This window comes from Oncorhynchus clarkii, chromosome 12 (genome assembly GCF_045791955.1).
Source record: "Oncorhynchus clarkii lewisi isolate Uvic-CL-2024 chromosome 12, UVic_Ocla_1.0, whole genome shotgun sequence".
NCBI lineage: Eukaryota > Metazoa > Chordata > Actinopteri > Salmoniformes > Salmonidae > Oncorhynchus > Oncorhynchus clarkii.
Genome location: NC_092158.1, coordinates 92422958 through 92440952, shown reverse-complemented (window position 1 = coordinate 92440952; position 17995 = coordinate 92422958). Strand labels below are relative to the sequence as shown.

Sequence of the window (17995 nt, the reverse complement as noted above, 5' to 3'; positions counted from 1 at the left end):
GACAAAACAAAAGGGGTGTAATTCAAGTGAAGTAAAATATTTATAATTTTTTAAATATTAAATCATCATTATTGTGTGGATAAGCGTTCGTTCCAGTAAGACTTCTTCCTCCATAAAACAACAAAAGGAACAAAAACAGAACACGTCAAATGTAACAACAAAACACGTGCCGTCCTGTAGCGAGACACTGTGATTACGTCTCAAATGGCACCCTATTCCCTACATAGTACACTACTTTTGACCAGATACCTCTAGACACTGGTCGCACCCTATTCCCTACATAGTACACTACTTTTGACCAGAGACCTATAGGACACTGGTCACACCCTGTTCCCTAGATAGTACACTACTTTTGACCACATATGGGTCTGCTACAGGTTGGTCCCAACAGAAAAGTGCCAGAGCCATAAGCCCCACTCCTAGAAGCCTCACTCAGTCCTCGATAAGAGACCCCCCAGGGCAAAGCATCCTGGGTAAAGCGCAGAGGAAGGAGTACCGTTGATCCGTGACGTCATCAAAAGCTCCTCAACGGCGCTCTAGAACAGCTGATGTCAACACTGACGTTCCATGACGTTCCATTGCATTAGAGGGTGAGGTTCTGTCTCATTGACATTCTAGAACTCTAGACTCACTTCCGTGATGTCCAGTGATCTGGTCTATTCCATTCCAGAGTGAGAGCTGTACACTAGCACATTAAGCCCCATTGAAAGCTGGGATACAAGCCTGGTGACCTAGGGAGACTGTGCTGGGCAGGGACACATTCATTAGTGCACGCTGTAGCTAACTGCAGCAAAACGTTTTGCAACAGAACAGGTTTTGCACAACAACAAAAAAAAAACAGTTTATTGGACAAGTTCAGTTAGTCCTTCCCCGTTTCAGCCAGTTTAGCACCATTCGGTGTCTAGTGAATACAACCCTGATAGATATGGAGGGAGGGGTTGATGAGGTGTGGGGCTAGGGCGGAGGGGGGGGCGGAGGTTCACAGAATAATTTTGGGTCCTGGTCCGAAGTCTAACATCTTCACCATTCTGTAACACACAACAGAAACAGATTACTTTAACAGCACACTACGACTAACAGAATGTTTCAGACTCCATCCCAGGCTATTTTCAGCCATTTTGTTAGGACTCCATCCCAGGCTATTTTCAGACTGTCCTTCCCCCAATAGGCCTTGTAGAATAAGGATCATCATCGGTCATTAATATCATGTAGACTACCGAATCAGCTTTATATTTGTTCATTAGGTTGTAGGCTACGACATTACGATTAATGGGATATTTTTTATTCGTATGTTTTGGTCTTTCAATGTCCATTTTATTCTCTGATGGGCCGTCGTGTGCTGGGCTGTCAGGCTCCAGTTTAATGTAATACAAACTACACAGATCAGCATGTAGATCCCTGACAGAGGACATGTCTGTTACAAACTACACAGATCAGCATGTAGATCCCTGACAGAGGAAATGTCTGTTACAAACTACACAGATCAGCATGTAGATCGCTGACAGAGGAAATGTCTGTTACAAACTACACAGATCAGCATGTAGATCGCTGACAGAGGAAATGTCTGTTACAAACTACACAGATCAGCATGTAGATCGCTGACAGAGGAAATGTCTGTTACAAACTACACAGATCAGCATGTAGATCGCTGACAGAGGAAATGTCTGTTACAAACTACACAGATCAGCATGTAGATCCCTGACAGAGGACATGTCTGTTACAAACTACACAGATCAGCATGTAGATCCCTGACAGAGGACATGTCTGTTACAAACTACACAGATCAGCATGTAGATCCCTGACAGAGGAAATGTCTGTTACAAACTACACAGATCAGCATGTAGATCCCTGACAGAGGAAGTGCACTAGTGCACTACTATGCACTACTATTAACCAGGGCCTATAGGGATTAGGGTGCCATATAGAACCCTATTCCCTAGTGCACCACTATTAACCAGGGCCTATAGGGATTAGGGTGCGATATGGGACCCTATTCCCTAGTGCACTACTATTAACCAGGGCCTATAGGGATTAGGGTGCCATATGGGACCCTATTCCCTAGTGCACCACTATTAACCAGGGCTTATAGGGATTAGGGTGCCATATGGGACCCTATTCCCTAGTGCACTACTATTAACCAGGGCCTATAGGGATTTCAGATGCAGTCATTGAGCTAGTCGTAGAGCGAGCTATAGTTGAACCCCTCACCCTTTCTCGTAGAGTCCGTTGGTGGTGGACGGTGTGTCAGAAGAAGTGCCTCTCTGGATGGGTGGCGCCCCCTGTCCCCCAGAGAGGGTACTGCGACCAGGAGACTGTTCATAGACAAACTCCCTACAGGACGCTAGTTTAGACTCCAGGTTCTGAAACCACAGGCACGGATGGATGCAGGCCGCAGGGCACACACACATGTTAAGTTATGTTAAGTGTTTGTGATGTCGTGATCAGAGGGGGGAGAGACAGAACAGTCGTGATCAGAGGGGGGGAAGACAGAACAGTGTTGTGATATACATGAATGTGTTGTGATCAGAGAGGAAGACAGAACAGTGTTGTGGTCAGAGAAGAAGATGGAGAGAACAGAACAGTCAGCAGACTTCCTGTTACAGCTGTACGACTTACAGGAAACAGATGTTAAATCACGCAGACAGAACCCCCTGTCCTACCTGTATGAGTGAGGCAGTAGAGCAGGGGTTCTCAACCTTTATTCCCCAAGACTCCCTTTTGTAATGTCACTTGAATTGAATATAGGCTATTCAATAAACACCAGTTTGATGTTGGTTTAATTTGAACATGTTGTTTTGAAGCTCATTTCAACTCATTCTACATAGTTTAACAAAGCTTAGGGATATTTAATGATAATAATAGATTTAGAAAATATAGTCTAGACCTGATATCACCAAACTATGTAGAATGACTTGAAATGAGCTTCAAAACAACAACAACGTTTTATTAGAACAATTATGTTATTAGAATTATTTATATTAACCCTCAATTTAAATTATGCATACTCTTTTACAGAAAGTGATTAGATCAATTGATTGCGACAGTCACATTGTATCAGATGACTTTCCCAACCAAAGTCCAATTTCTCTGACTTCTCCACTTTAGAAGGTCGTAGGTCAGCTTCTGAATGTCATAGCGACAAACCAATATATGCCCATGTACATCAGGGCCACGTCATCCTCTGCCATTTTACTGCGTGTTGCTAGCCTAAAGCATTTTACCGCTTGTTGCTAGCCTAAAGCATTTTACTGCTTGTTGCTAGCCTAAAGTATTTTACTGCTTGCTGCTAGCCTAAAGCATTTTACTGCTTGCTGCTAGCCTAAAGCGTTTTACAGCTTGCTGCTAGCCTAAAGCATTTTACAGCTTGCTGCTAGCCTAAAGTGTTTTACAGCTTGCTGCTAGCCTAAAGCATTTTACCGCTTGCTGCTAGCCTAAAGCATTTTACCGCTTGCTGCTAGCCTAAAGCATTTTACCGCTTGCTGCTAGCCTAAAGCATTTTACTGCTTGTTGCTAGCCTAAAGCATTTTACCGCTTGCTGCTAGCCTAAAGCATTTTACTGCTTGTTGCTAGCCTAAAGCATTTTATTGCTTGTTGCTAGCCTAAAGCATTTTACTGCTTGTTGCTAGCCTAAAGCATTTTACTGCTTGTTGCTAGCCTAAAGCATTTTACTGCTTGCTGCTAGCCTAAAGCATTTTACTGCTTGCTGCTAGTGTAACGGATGTGAAATGGCTAGCTCGTCAGCGGGGTGCGCACTAATAGCGTTTCAATCGGTGACACCACTGGCTCTGAGACTTTGAAGTAGTTGTTCTGCAAGGGTGGCTTTTGTGGAGCGATGGGTAACGATGCTTCGAGGGTGACTGGTTCGAGCCCAGGTAGGGGCGAGGAGAGGGACGGAAGCTATACTGTTACACTAGCCTAAAGCATTGTACTGCATTGTTGCTAGCCTAAAGCATTGTACTGCATTGTTGCTAGCCTATACCATTGTACTGCATTGTTGCTAGCCTAAAGCATTGTACTGCATTGTTGCTAGCCTAAAGCATTGTACTGCATTGTTGCTAGCCTAAAGCATTTTACTACATTGTTGCTAGCCTAAAGCATTTTACTACATTGTTGCTAGCCTAAAGCATTTTACTACATTGTTGCTAGCCTAAAGCATTTTACTACATTGTTGCTAGCCTAAAGCATTTTACTACATTGTTGCTAGCCTAAAGCATTTTACTGCATTGTTGCTAGCCTAAAGCATTTTACTGCATTGTTGCTAGCCTAAAGCATTTTACTACATTGTTGCTAGCCTAAAGCATTTTACTACATTGTTGCTAGCCTAAAGCATTTTACTACATTGTTGCTAGCCTAAAGCATTTTACTGCATTGTTGCTAGCCTAAAGCATTTTACTACATTGTTGCTAGCCTAAAGCATTTTACTACATTGTTGCTAGCCTAAAGCGTTGTACTGCATTGTTGCTAGCCTAAAGCATTTTACTACATTGTTGCTAGCCTAAAGCATTTTACTACATTGTTGCTAGCCTAAAGCATTTTACTACATTGTTGCTAGCCTAAAGCATTGCGGATTTATGCATAATTTTAGATCTGTATAAGCAAATCAAACTGTAAAAAGAATTACCCCTCAAATAAAGGAAAGTCCCGCGCCCCCCCCACCAAACGTTGACGACCCATATGGTGGGCACGCCCCCTAGGTTGAGAACCCCTGGTGTAGTGTGTAGGTGGGGGGGTAGTTGTGTAGTGTGTGTGTGTGTGTGTATATGTGTATTAGAATTAGAAGACAATCACCGCAGACATTTAATGAACGTCATCTCACCCCGACTTTCCTCAGCAGTTCTCCTACGATGTTGAGAGCTGAGATACGTGTCGACGTGGTGAGAGGAGCACCTGATAGGCCATCGCCTGAACACACAATAATAAAGAGTTTTACATCTCCTGGTGTGATCCGGGAATTTAATGAGCACACACACACACACACACACACACACACACACACACACACACACACACACACACACGGGGGCACTCACCTCTGCTGTAAGAGGGTGGGGGGGTGGTGAATGGGCTTGCTGAGGGGTGGGGGGCTCTGGAGGGCGTGGAGAGGAGGGATGGAGGGAGAGCAGGAGGAGGGGCGGTATGGAGGGATGAGGGCGGTCGTGTGGATGAATGGGAGGTATGGAGGGATGTTTTGTCCTCCGTCTTGTCTGAGGAAGAGTCTTTGGTGACAGCGAAGGACGGTCGTCTTTCCTGCTTCTGTTGGACAGCCAACTCCTGTCTTAGATCTAAGACACACACAGAGAGACAGTAAGAAAGCCAGTCCCTTTAAAAGTGACTGATGATGTCATAGCTAGCACAGCTCTGAGGGATCATTCCATTCCTGGTTCAGCCCCCTGTGCCTGTGGAGAGGAACCTTTGGCCAACAGTTAAACCAGGCCAACAGTTAACCAGGCTAATGGGACCGCCATTTAACCAGACCAACAGTTAACCAGACCAACGGGACCGGCAGTTAACCAGACCAACAGTTAACCAAGACCAACGGGACCGGCAGTTAACCAGACCAACAGTTAACCAGACCAACGGGACCGCCAGTTAACCAGGACAGGACCATTAATTCATAACACAGAGACACATGAACACTGTCCCAGCCTGATGTCCCAGCCTGATGTCCCAGCCTGATGTCCCAGCCTGATGTCCCAGCCTGCAGCACAAGACTCACACTGCCTTAAATCCTCTAACACCTACAGTTTTATATAGAGCCCTAGCTGAATGGAACTCTTTACCAATCCATATATCTCACGAAAAAAGTAAGGACCATGTGACCCGACAGGAAATAGTAAAGACCATGTGACTGGACAGGAAATAGTAAAGACCATGTGACCCGACAGGAAATAGTAAAGACCATGTGACCCCACAGGAAATAGTAAAGACCATGTGACCCCACAGGAAATAGTAAAGACCATGTGACCCGACAGGAAATAGTAAAGACCATGTGACATGACAGGAAATAGAAAGCATCAACTGCATGTTAAATGGGTTTCCTGTCAGGTATTTTAATTGTCTGTATTGTCTACTTGTTAAATGTTTGTAAAGTCTTAATTTGAAAATTTCTTATTAAATTGGTGTTGGACCCCAGGAAGATTAGCTAACATGACAGTGTCGGCTAATGGGGATCCTGATCCTAGACACACCTCTGGCTTCATCCTTCAGTCTCTGAACGGACTCCAGTAGGTTCTCCTTCTCATCCAGCTCGCTCTCCAGGAAGGCATTCCTCTCTATCACGTGGTTCATCCTCTGTTCAAAGTCCTCCAGAGACATGATGGTCGCCCTGGTGGAGGGGTGACAGAGAGGAGGAAAAGGTTTAGGTAGAGTTAGTGTACATCATTAAGAACCATTCTCTATGTAAGAATCCTGCCAGTGAGATGGTGCAGGAAGCACAGAGAGAATAAGAGAGGAGCTTATGATATAGGGGGTCTCTCCAGGTCATCGTTAGCCTGCTCCAGTTATACACCACCCCCCTCCCTCTCCCTCCCTCCTCTTACCTCTTGGATCTCTCCAGGTCATCGTTAGCCTGCTCCAGCTCTCTGATGTATTTATGGAGCTGGTCTCTGATGGCCGTGGTCTCAGCCAGGTCTTCTTCCAGAGTAGAGATCTGACGGTAAGCCTCCGAGTGCTGGCTTTCATACTTCTCCTGGAGGGGGAGGGAGGAAGTGGTCAACAGTAGTACACTGTTGTGTTTCTCAACTCCCCCAGTACCCCCAACCCTGGTCCCCCACTACCCCCTACCCTGGTCCCCCACTACCCCCAACCCTGGTCCTCCACTACCCCCAACCCTGGTCCTCCACTACCCCTAACCCTGGTCCTCCACTACCCCCAACCCTGGTCCTCCACTACCCCAACAGAGTTTCTCAACTCCTACAGTACCCCCAACCCTGGTCCTCCAGTACCCCAACAGAGTTTCTCAACTCCTCCAGTACCCCCAACCCTGGTCCTCCAGTACCCCCAACCCTGGTCCTCCAGTACCCCCAACCCTGGTCCTCCAGTACCCCCAACCCTGGTCCTCCAGTACCCCCAACCCTGGTCCTCCAGTACCCCAACAACACATATTTTTTATGTAGCCCTGGACAAACTCACCTGATTTAACTTGTCAACTAATCATCAAGCCCTCAATGAGTTTAAATCAGGTGAGTTTGTCTGAGGCCAATCTATGTGTTCCAAATGTGGAACCAAGGAGTATGGGCCCTGTTCCATAGCAGTACACTATATGGGGAAAAGGGGACGCATATATAGTATCTTTATAAGACTTAAATCGATTTGTGTTGTTCTGGCCTCCACAGTCGAGTCCTGTGGTGTAGAACAACAACAACGGGGCGGTGGTGGTGTAGAACAACAACAACAGGGCGATGTAGAACAACAACAGGGCGGTGGCGGTGTAGAACAACAACAACAACAGGGCGAGGGTGGTGTAGAACAACAGGGCGAGGGTGGTGTAGAACAACAGGGCGAGGGTGGTGTAGAACAACAGGGCGAGGGTGGTGTAGAACAACAACAACAGGGCGATGTAGAACAACAACGGGGCGGTGGTGGTGTAGAACAACAACAACAGGGCGATGTAGAACAACAACAGGGCGGTGGCGGTGTAGAACAACAACAACAACAGGGCGAGGGTGGTGTAGAACAGGGCGAGGGTGGTGTAGAACAACAGGGCGAGGGTGGTGTAGAACAACAGGGCGAGGGTGGTGTAGAACAACAACAACAACAGGGCGATGGTGGTGTAGAACAACAACAACAGGGCGATGGTAGTGTATGAATCCAGCAGACTGTTAGTTAGGCCATATTCATCAAGACAACACAGAATATCTTCCGTTACACAGGGTATATGAAATATACAGTCAAGTGTTCCCAGGAAAGATGGATAACAGCCAGCAGTTCCGCCTGACCTGACAGTTTGTTAGGGAAATGACCGGATGACAAGACTAGCCAACTTAAATTTCTGCACCATCTCAATGATCTCTGCATGCAAAATACTCACGTTAACCAGTAGCCATGTCAGTCTAATGGGCCTGCAGTCTAATCTTTGCTTCCTCAATTTCTCTCAAAGCTCATTGGAGGAGGGGATCCAAAGTCCCTCCCTCCTTCTAATGAGCTTTGAGAGGAAACAAGATTTTTGACAGCTAGTACCTTTTCACACACAGCCCAAGTTTGGTAACAGATATAGACAGGATGCTATAGCTTTTGTAACTTCCTGTCTGACTCAACCGCTGGCAGCGTGTCACAGGAAGTACATCCATCAGGAAGTGAGAGCCAGACATCGTCAGCGGTTCCAAAGTGACGTCACCTCAAGCACAGCCAGGCGTGCACCAACGCCCCGTACCTCTGAATCAGAGGGTTGCATGAAGAAGACATTTCAGTTGAACTACTGACTAGGTATCCCCCTTTTCCTTCCCCGAACCACCTTTCAATCCACGGTTATGAAACATACTGAAGACAAAAAAAAATAAAATAAAAAACATCCTGACAGCTGTGATGGAAAGAGGAAGTTTCAGTAATATTTGTTTTAAATACAGACAGGTTTCCTCCAATTGGTGACAGATTCTACCTACTGAGTCACTTAATTAGCCTGTGTCAGGAATATATTTAGTTTTATTGTAACTTAGTTGGCTGCTAGATGTCTAACTACTGATTTTGTTAGTAACTCACTCAGATATCATATTAAAAACTGCCAACATTTCTCTCCACCCTACGGCAAAATGTGTACAATAGCAATAAATTAGCGGTAATCTGCTAACTGTTCTCTGCCTCATGGCAAAATGAGTCAAATAACTGCTGAATCTTTTCTCTGCCTCAGGAGGTCTGGAGTGCTCACCTCTTGTGATGAATATAGTCCCTCATACACACACACACACACACACACACACACACACACCTGTCCCATGGAGAGTTCTTTAGACCAGCAGCCTCCCTATCATCCTCAGAGATAGCAGGCTCATTAACACTGGCCCAAACTGTCAACTGACTGATAGGAAAATACCTATTCAAATACACCTGGGACGGCAGGCGTTGCATCAGACAGACCCGGGCCACGTTCAGTAGCATAACGTTGTGGAACATTGAAAACAGTCCCTCCTGCCCTTGCCTGAACTGTGCTCTTTGGAATGTCTTGGCCGTAAAAGCCAAACTCAATATCCACGTCGACTCTCCCTCATGTCACTCTGCTGCTGAGAGATTGACTGTCTTGACCTGAAGCAACTTGTTGATGTCGTCGTCGCCGTCCCCCGTGGGCACATACTTGACCTGGTCATCACTGATCCCATCAGCAACATGCAGGTCTATGACCTCAGTGTGCCTGACCACAAGGTTGTCTCGCTGGACTTGACATCCCCCCACACACATGTCACAAACCGGCTCATAGCCCATAACAAAGAGGGAAACAACGTGGAGATAAGGAATAACACAAATATATTTATTAACTAAAGTAAACTATATACACAATTAACAATGGTGTGTGTAGTCAGTTATCAGTAGTGTAAGTGAGTGGTTGCATGCAGAGATGGTGATAATGAGGGGTGTTGAGAGGTGCCAAAAACAAACCACAAAATGCCACAACCAAAACATAAGTGTGTCTGCATGGAGAGAGTCTCCTCAATGAATGGGAGGTGTATTTATCCCCTGGACACACCCGGGCCCAGGTGTGTCCCATTTCACTGATGACCCTCCCAGCTCCGCCCACCAACATCCTATTAAGGATAACAAGAACAAAGAGAAAGAATTCGGCAGACAGAGGTGGGAGGGTCGTCACATCCAAGAACTGAAAAATATTAAATCCATTGGCTGAATCCTGGAACGTCTCAGAAACTTGGGCCTCGCCATCCTTTTAAGACCACTGTCAACAGCCCCCTTCTGAAGCCCGGCCCTGGACCCAGAAGTACTGGCCAATTACAGGCCAATATCCAACTTCTCCTTTCTTTCTAAAGTGTTGGGGGGAAAAAAGTGGTTGATGTACAGCTTCAAGGCCATCTCAATCAGAAGCACCCATTTGAGAAGTTCCAGTCAAGTTTCTGGCCCACAGCACTGAAGAACAGCCCTACTCAGGGTCACCAATGACCTGCTGATGGCGGCTGATGCAGGCAGCCTCCAGATCCTCCTGGACTTGCGTGCAGCTCTTGACACAGTCGACCACCCCACCCTTCTGAAATGCCTCCGGGACACCATTGGACTGTCTGGACCAGCTCTGAGCTGGTTCCACTCCTACCTCTCAGACAGGACGGAGTACATGTCGCGAGGCGGGTCCAGGTCCCAGACCCACCACATCACCTGCGATGTCCCACATGGATCTGTTCTTGGACCCATCCAATACATGCTCACCCCATTGGGTTGTGTGGAATCTCCTTCCACTGCTATGCTGTTGACACCCAGCTGTAGGTATAAACGGCCCCCCCAAGTCCCTCTGATGCATGTGCTCGTCTGAACACCTGCCTTGAGGAGGAGAGATGAGGGCATGGATGAAGCAAAACATCCTTCAACTAAACAGCAGCAAAACCAAAGCCCTACTAGTTGGCAGCCCCCACCAGGTCCAGCATGCACCAATAACACACCTCACCATAGCAGGACAGAACATCCTTCTGGCCCCCCTCAGGTTCCAGTCTGGGTACAAAGCTCCATTCCTCCCTGACCTTTGACAGCCGCATCAAACAAAAGTGTAGAACGTCATTCTATCACCTCAAGAACATTGACCAAACTCAGTCCCACCCCCTCACTCAGTCTGATGCAGAGAAGCTGGTCCATGCCTTTATCTCCTCAAGGCTGGACTACTACAACACAGTGTTCACCGGGATCCCTGGCAGGAGTCTCCAGGACTACTACAACACAGTGTTCACCTGGATCCCTGGCAGGAGTCTCCAGGACTACTACAACAGTCTTCACCTGGATCCCTGGCAGGAGTCTCCAGGACTACTACAACAGTGTTCACCGGGATCCGTGGCAGGAGTCTCCAGGACTACTACAACACAGTGTTCACCTGGATCCCTGGCAGGAGTCTCCAGGACTAATTCAACACAGTGTTCACCGGGATCCCTGGCAGGAGTCTCCAGGACTACTACAACACCGTGTTCACCTGGATCCCTGGCAGGAGTCTCCAGGACTAATTCAACACAGTGTTCACCTGGATCCCTGGCAGGAGTCTCCAGGACTGCTACAACACAGTGTTCACCTGGATCCCTGGCAGGAGTCTCCTGGCTCCCCATCTCAACACCATCACACCCCCTCCATCCTGGCTCCCCATCTCAACACCACCACATAATCTCCATCCTGGCTCCCCATCTCAACACCACCTCCATCCTGGCTCCCCATCTCAACACCACCACATAATCTCCATCCTGGCTCCCCATCTCAACACCACCTCCATCCTGGCTCCCCATCTCAACACCACCTCCATCCTGGCTCCCCATCTCAACACCTCCATCCTGGCTCCCCATCTCAACACCACCACATCACCTCCATCCTGGCATCTCTGTACTGGCTCCCAGTCTCATTCCAGATTGAATTCAAAACCCTCTTGCTGACTCATCACTAAGCTAAGGATACTGGGACTAAACACCTCCCTCTGCAACTGGATCCTGGACTTCCTGACGGGCCGCCCCCAGGTGGTGAGGGTAGGTAGCAACACATCTGCCACGCTGATCCTTAACACTGGAGCTCCCCAGGGGTGCGTGCTCAGTCCCCTCCTGTGCTCCCTGTTCACCCACGACTGCATGGCCAGGCATGACTCCAACACCATCATTAGGTTTGCAGATGACACAACAGTGGTAGGCCTGATCACCGACAACGACGAGACAGCCTATAGAGAGGAAGTCAGAGACCTGACCGGGTGGTGCCAGAATAACAACCTCTCCCTCAAAGTAAACAAGACTAAGGAGATTATTGTGGACTACAGGAAAAGGAGGACCGAGCACGTCCCCATTCTCATCGACGGGGCTGTAGTGGAGCAGGTTGAGAGCAAACTAGAATGGTCCAAACACACCAAGACAGTCGTGAAGAGGGCACGACAAAGCCTATTCCCCCTCAGGAAACTAAAAAGATTTGGCATGGGTTCTGAGATCCTCAAAAGGTTCTACAGCTGCAACATCGAGAGCATGGCAAGTGGTACCGGAGTGCCAAGTCTAGGACAAAAAGGCTTCTCAACAGTTTTTACCCCCAAGCCATAAGACTCCTGAACAGGTAATCAAATGGCTACCTGGACTATTTGCATTGTGTGCCCCCCCCAACCCCTCTTTTACGCTGCTGCTACTACTCTCTGTTTATCATATATGCATAGTCACTTTAACTATACATTCATGTACATACTACCTCAATTGGCCCAACCGTTGCGTTGTGTCCCAGCCACCCCTCTTTTACGTAGCCTCGCTACTGTATATAGCCTGTCTTTTTTACTGTTGTGTTTATTTCTTTACTTATCTATTGTTCACCTAATACCTTTTTTGCACTGTTGGTTAGAGGCTGTAAGTAAGCATTTCACTGTTGTATTTGGCGCACGTGACAAATAAACTTTGATTTAATTCAAAACAACGCCCCTCCTTATCTCAAGGAAGTGCTCTCCCTCCATAACTCCCCCCCTCAGATCAAGCGATAACCTGCTCTTCCACGCCCCCGGGACCAAGCTCCGTCCCTCGGGGGGGATCGGGCTGTCAGCCCAACTTTTTTTTGTTGATTTTATGCACCCGCAAATTATTCTGTATAATGAGAAGAGCTTTACAAATGTAATAAATAATAATAATAATGTTATTATAATGAAAGGCTTGATAAGTTGAATCAGGTGTGCTAGTTGTGTAATAGTTCAACTAAATGGAAGGGATGGGGGTCCCTGAGTAGAGGTTGGAAAAACACTGCTCTAAACTAGAGTCAAATCAACAGGTCATACCTTGTAGTTCTCTAGTTCCGTGTGTAGCCTGTTGTTCTGTGTGACGAGTTCTCGGTTCTGTGTTTCACACTGCTTGAGTTCAGTCTCCAGCTCCACCTCGTAGTCACGACTCATCTGCTGGAACTCCTGCAGCTCCTCCTGCGCCTCCTCAGCCCTGGGAGAGGTTAGGGGTCAAGACGGTGGTCGTGGAGTAACAGAGGAGCAGACTGCTCCTTTCTCTCTCTCTGTGTTTGTTTGTTTGTTTGTTTGTTTGTTTGTTTGTCTGTGTGTACCTCTGTTGGTGCTTGGCCGTCTGTTCCTTCCAGTAGTCCACCTCCTCCTCCAGAGAGACAAACTTAAGGGACTCTGGTTCTCCCATCTCTGCCCACGCCACTGGTCACTCTTCTCTCTCCGATCTCTTCTCCCTCTCCTCTCACTGAGTCAGTAAATGGAAGGCGAGAGTCAGTAAATGGAAGGAAGGAAGGCGAGAGTCAGTAAATGGAAGGAGAGAGTCAGTAAATGGAAGGTGAGAGTCAGTAAATGGAAGGAGAGTCAGTAAACAGGTGCGAGTCAGTAGGCTAAACTTAGATGATCAACAATGATTGATACTTTTTCAACCAAAAGAGATAAAGAGTCCTCTATTCAGCATTTCCAAGTCAACAATGTGCTCAGGCAAGAAAGGACAGCAGAAAAGGGTTAAAGGGAGTTTAGTGCAAACTACAACGACATAAGTAAGTCATCACCATCGTCAACTAGCTAGCTAACGAGTGCGCTGTCTGTGTCAACTGATGACAATAGGCTGGCTGTCAAACTATAGGAACGCAAAGAAAGGCACAACGGCAAGGCTTAATGAACATCAATTTTATTTAAAAAGCCATTTTTACATCAGCCGATGTCAAAGTGCTGTACAGAAACCCAGCCTGAAACCCCAAACAATGCAGAACTCCCTAGAAAAGCCAGAACCTAGGAAGAAACCTAGAGAGGAACCAGGCTATGAGGGGTGGCCTGTCCCCTTCTGGCTGTGCCGGGGTGAAGATTTTAACAGAACATGAAAATATCATGTTTATTCAAACAAAGCAAATAGACCAATTTGGAATATGACTTGTTTTTTTTCTAGCCATTGCCATTCTACTCATAATCAAAGTCTTAAAAGCAGTGTTTGTAAGATGTAAACAATATCTAAACTTGTACATTCAAGTACTTGCTAACTGATGTTTGGCAACAAGCAAACAAGGCAGCAAACAAAAGAGACTGCACTTTGGTCAGAATACAAAAGGGGAAGTGTATTCTCCCCTTCACACCAGTGACAAGCAGTGTCAACTGGATAACGTTAGATTGCTAATGCTTGCAATATGTAGTCTCTGGTCAAAATAAGTGGCTACGCTCTGGCATTTATTTCCTGACAATTTTACAATAATGCAAGCAGAGTCAGAATTGACAAAATGCAGTTACAAATGTATATGTGCAGACAGCATCATTTGCCTGTACATCGAACTATCGGACGAGTCTGTCATAAATTCACGTTACCATCGCGATTTAAATCCCAGTAAATTGACAGTTAATACTAACCTACCTAGGATTGCTTGCGGTGGCTAGCAGCCGGTGCTCCAACAGTGCCGAAAGATGACGGTACCTTTATAACGGAGCTACAAAACGGAACAGAAGTATCCAGCAAATGTTGTTACATAGATCATTCCTTGGCTGAAAGTAGTGACAAAGTTGCCACCTAGAACAATGCGAAGGCTGCATATATATATATATCTCTCTTTTGTCCAAAGTAGACTCATCACTAATCCTCCAACCACCGCGATAGTTTAACCGCTCACCATTGGTCGATAATACTGTCAATCAAGTGTGTAGGGCGATGAATGGCCAATCGCGTTCATGATTTGCCTACGAGGTCGGTTAAATCAAATGCGCTTTTAAGCAGAGAGGAAGAGGCGAAGCGAGAGGTTTTACTCCGCACAAAATCTGTCCAAGAAAATGTTTGTATTGGAGGTCAATGAGTGTTGAATTTGGTAAACAAAATATGTAATTGCTAATTTGCTACGTAAGGCTTATATGATCTAATAAAGTTTTGTAATGGTTAGGTTGTTACAAATGCACCGATAGGACGCACGTGGCAACTTCGAGAAAAACCCACATTTATATCTAGTGCTATTTTTTTATGTGAGGGAGCCCCCCCAAAAAAAGATGTAAAGACGTCATAATTTCCTTAATCAAAGTTTGTACCGACAGATGTAACCTATCATTACAGGGCTCTCCAACCCTGGTGCTCCACCGTGCTGTAAGGATTCACTGCTACCCCAGTTGTAACTAGCCTGGTGCTCCCGAGTGGCGCAGTGCTACAGGGGTCATTACAGACCTTGGTTCGATTCCAGGCTTTATCACATCCGGACATGATTGGGAGTCCCATAGGGCAGCGCGCAATTGGCCCAGCGTCGTCCTGGTTAGGGTTTGAATGAATTTGTTCTCAACTGACTCGCCTCGTGAAATAAAGGTTAAATAAAAATAAATAAAATAACCTGATTAATCTTATAAACCAGCAAATTATTAGAATCAGGTGCGCTAGATTAGGGTTGTAGTGAAAACCTACAGGAAGGTAGCTCTCCGGAAGCAGGGATGGTGAGCCCTGTTATAGAATACGCATAAAATGCATCCTCCATTAGCAACGTCTGACCAGGACCACACATATTGTATCAATAACATGTTTTTATTGTTACTACCCTTAAAACACCAAGTTAGACATACCTAATTAAAACGAATAGGCCGTCATCACTGTCAATCGTGAATCGTAATTCTTCAAGTTTTGTTTACCGGTGAAACGGCATCTGCATGCCAATCGTTTGATTGATCTCAATCAGTTTTCATGGGAATGTGGATTTCTACCTTCTTGAATGACAGTTTCGTGAGCGAACTACAGCAGACGGTGTTAACTAAGTGTTAGCCTTTCTTGTATTCTAGTTTCAATCGAAGCATATATATCCGGCCTAGTGGCTCTTTTGAGTTTGGGCAATATTTTTTATATTTTTCCACTTTTCAGCTTCACCATCCTAAAATCTCAATAGAAATCTGGTGTTTTTGGTGTAACAGTAACGGGCCTACTATGCTACGCTATTATATTTGGTTTTGTCAAGTAAAATCGGCTACTAATGAATCATTGTGATTTTACAAGACATTGATTCCCGCTTTGATCTAACGTTACTGAACGAGCACCTTTGTGAGAAGTGATCATCTTCTTATTTGTATCAATAAGTGATGAGCAGGACTATTAAGCCGTAAGGCAACAGATGTTGAGGGTTATATTTTTTTTAAAGGTTTGGAGCGCCCTTCGTGGTTCTAAAAGGTCAGCGCGAAATACATTTTTATTTGATTAGCTTGAACACATGGTTACAATATACCCTATTACCGAATAAAATAAAAACACAGAGGTTAACTATCATCTAATTTATTTGCATAGACGTAATCATCAAATCAATTGATTAAGTAGTGAAATTAAATCATTACTACGGAGAATTGCAGGAAATTCGTTTTAAAAACAGCCGTAAAATCCATATTTTGGTGTGGTGTATTCACGCATCTCAATAAACTAGAACCTAAATGCATTATTACCCTCAAACTTGGCCCAATTCACATTTCCCACCCTGACATACCAAGGTAGAAATGCAGGCTACATGTGTGCAATGCAAAAGCCCATTTCGCTACACTCGCAATAACATCTGCTAACCATGTGTATGTGACCAATAACATCTGCTAACCATGTGTATTTGACCAATAACATCTGCTAACCATGTGTATTTGACCAATAACATCTGCTAACTATGTGTATTTGACCAATAACATCTGCTAACTATGTGTATTTGACCAATAACATCTGCTAACCCTCTGTATTTGACCAATAACATCTGCTGACCATGTGTATTTGACCAATAACATCTGCTAACCATGTGTACGTGACCAATAACATCTGCTAACCATGTGTATGTGACCAATAACATCTGCTAACCCTGTGTATTTGACCAATAACATCTGCTAACCATGTGTATGTGACCAATAACATCTGCTAACCATGTGTATGTGACCAATAACATCTGCTAACCATGTGTATGTAACCAATAACATTTGATTTGATTTTAGAGAATTGAGAACTTTGGCCAATCAGGTTTAAAAAACAACAACTAGATTCACCGTGTCTGCTTTGATGTCCATAAAACTCCATCGACCCCCCCTCTCTTGCACAGTGGAACCCAAAACGATATGTCACCACTTGGTTACAGTTATACCGTTCTTCCCGAGGACACCCAACCCAGAGTGGCCACAGCAAAGCCCAAGGAGCTTGACCCTTGGAGTTTGGCGATTTTTAAGTTCCCAGATGTCTTGAATGCAGCATGATGGTAAATTGGGACTGATGGCCTGTTTACGTAGCAGGTTAGGATAATTAACTTTGCAGGTTAAAATAATCTGGTTTCCCATTGTTGACGTAGCTATGCAGTTCTGAGACAACCATCCGTGGGTGGGGGGGGACACAGACTGACGCCTTGATCACACCGACAGTGTCGTGCGCAAAATAGAACGCAGCATAATCTAGATATACGGGCAACAGAAGTTCAACATTCACCTAGTGCTATTTCTGCCAAGCCATCCACACATAGTTTGACGCATATGTTTGATAAATCCAATGTATGCACCACACAGAACGCACTGCAAGGCAAACGCAGCGTTCCATTGGAAATTAATGTCCTTCTGGTGTACCAAAATGCAAAACACTGACGGTGTGATCGAGGCGTGAACGTGTCACCTCCCCACAATTCCCAACCAAACGCAGCTCCATTAGGACCAAGTCAAAAAACTGCTTGAGCTACGGCTGAGAATTCGAAAAGTATGAAAGACAACGGTCCGATATTCTAGAACATTGCTGTGCTCTAAAAAGGAATACACCTTTTTGGATTATGATCGACACACTCCTTGATCCCAGCGACAGCGTCGTTGCGTTTTGGTACACCAGAAGTGCATTCCTTTCCAATGGGAACGCTGTGTTTGCCTTGCAGCATCGCGTTGCAGAGGCAGTTGCAGTGCGTTCTGTGTGGTGCACACGGTGGTTTT

General features: G+C 45.7%; 1 protein-coding gene across 2 annotated transcripts; it reads right to left on the bottom strand.

Annotated features, from left to right (window-relative positions):
• On the bottom strand, positions 1-14634 carry LOC139422365 (nuclear distribution protein nudE homolog 1-like). Of its 2 annotated transcripts, none has more exons than XM_071173566.1 (9): positions 14466-14634; positions 13186-13328; positions 12914-13067; positions 6540-6688; positions 6189-6325; positions 5031-5282; positions 4817-4902; positions 2209-2360; positions 1-1028 (listed from the first exon to the last, which is right to left on the bottom strand). In XM_071173566.1, exons 2-9 carry the CDS (start codon positions 13269-13271, stop codon positions 980-982), a joined length of 1065 nt encoding a protein of 354 aa, XP_071029667.1. In that variant the 5' UTR covers positions 13272-13328; positions 14466-14634; the 3' UTR covers positions 1-979. The 2 variants fall into 2 exon arrangements, with proteins under 2 accessions (XP_071029667.1, XP_071029666.1); XM_071173565.1 differs by having other exon boundaries at positions 14462-14625.
• Positions 14635-17995: the final 3361 nt, after the last annotated feature.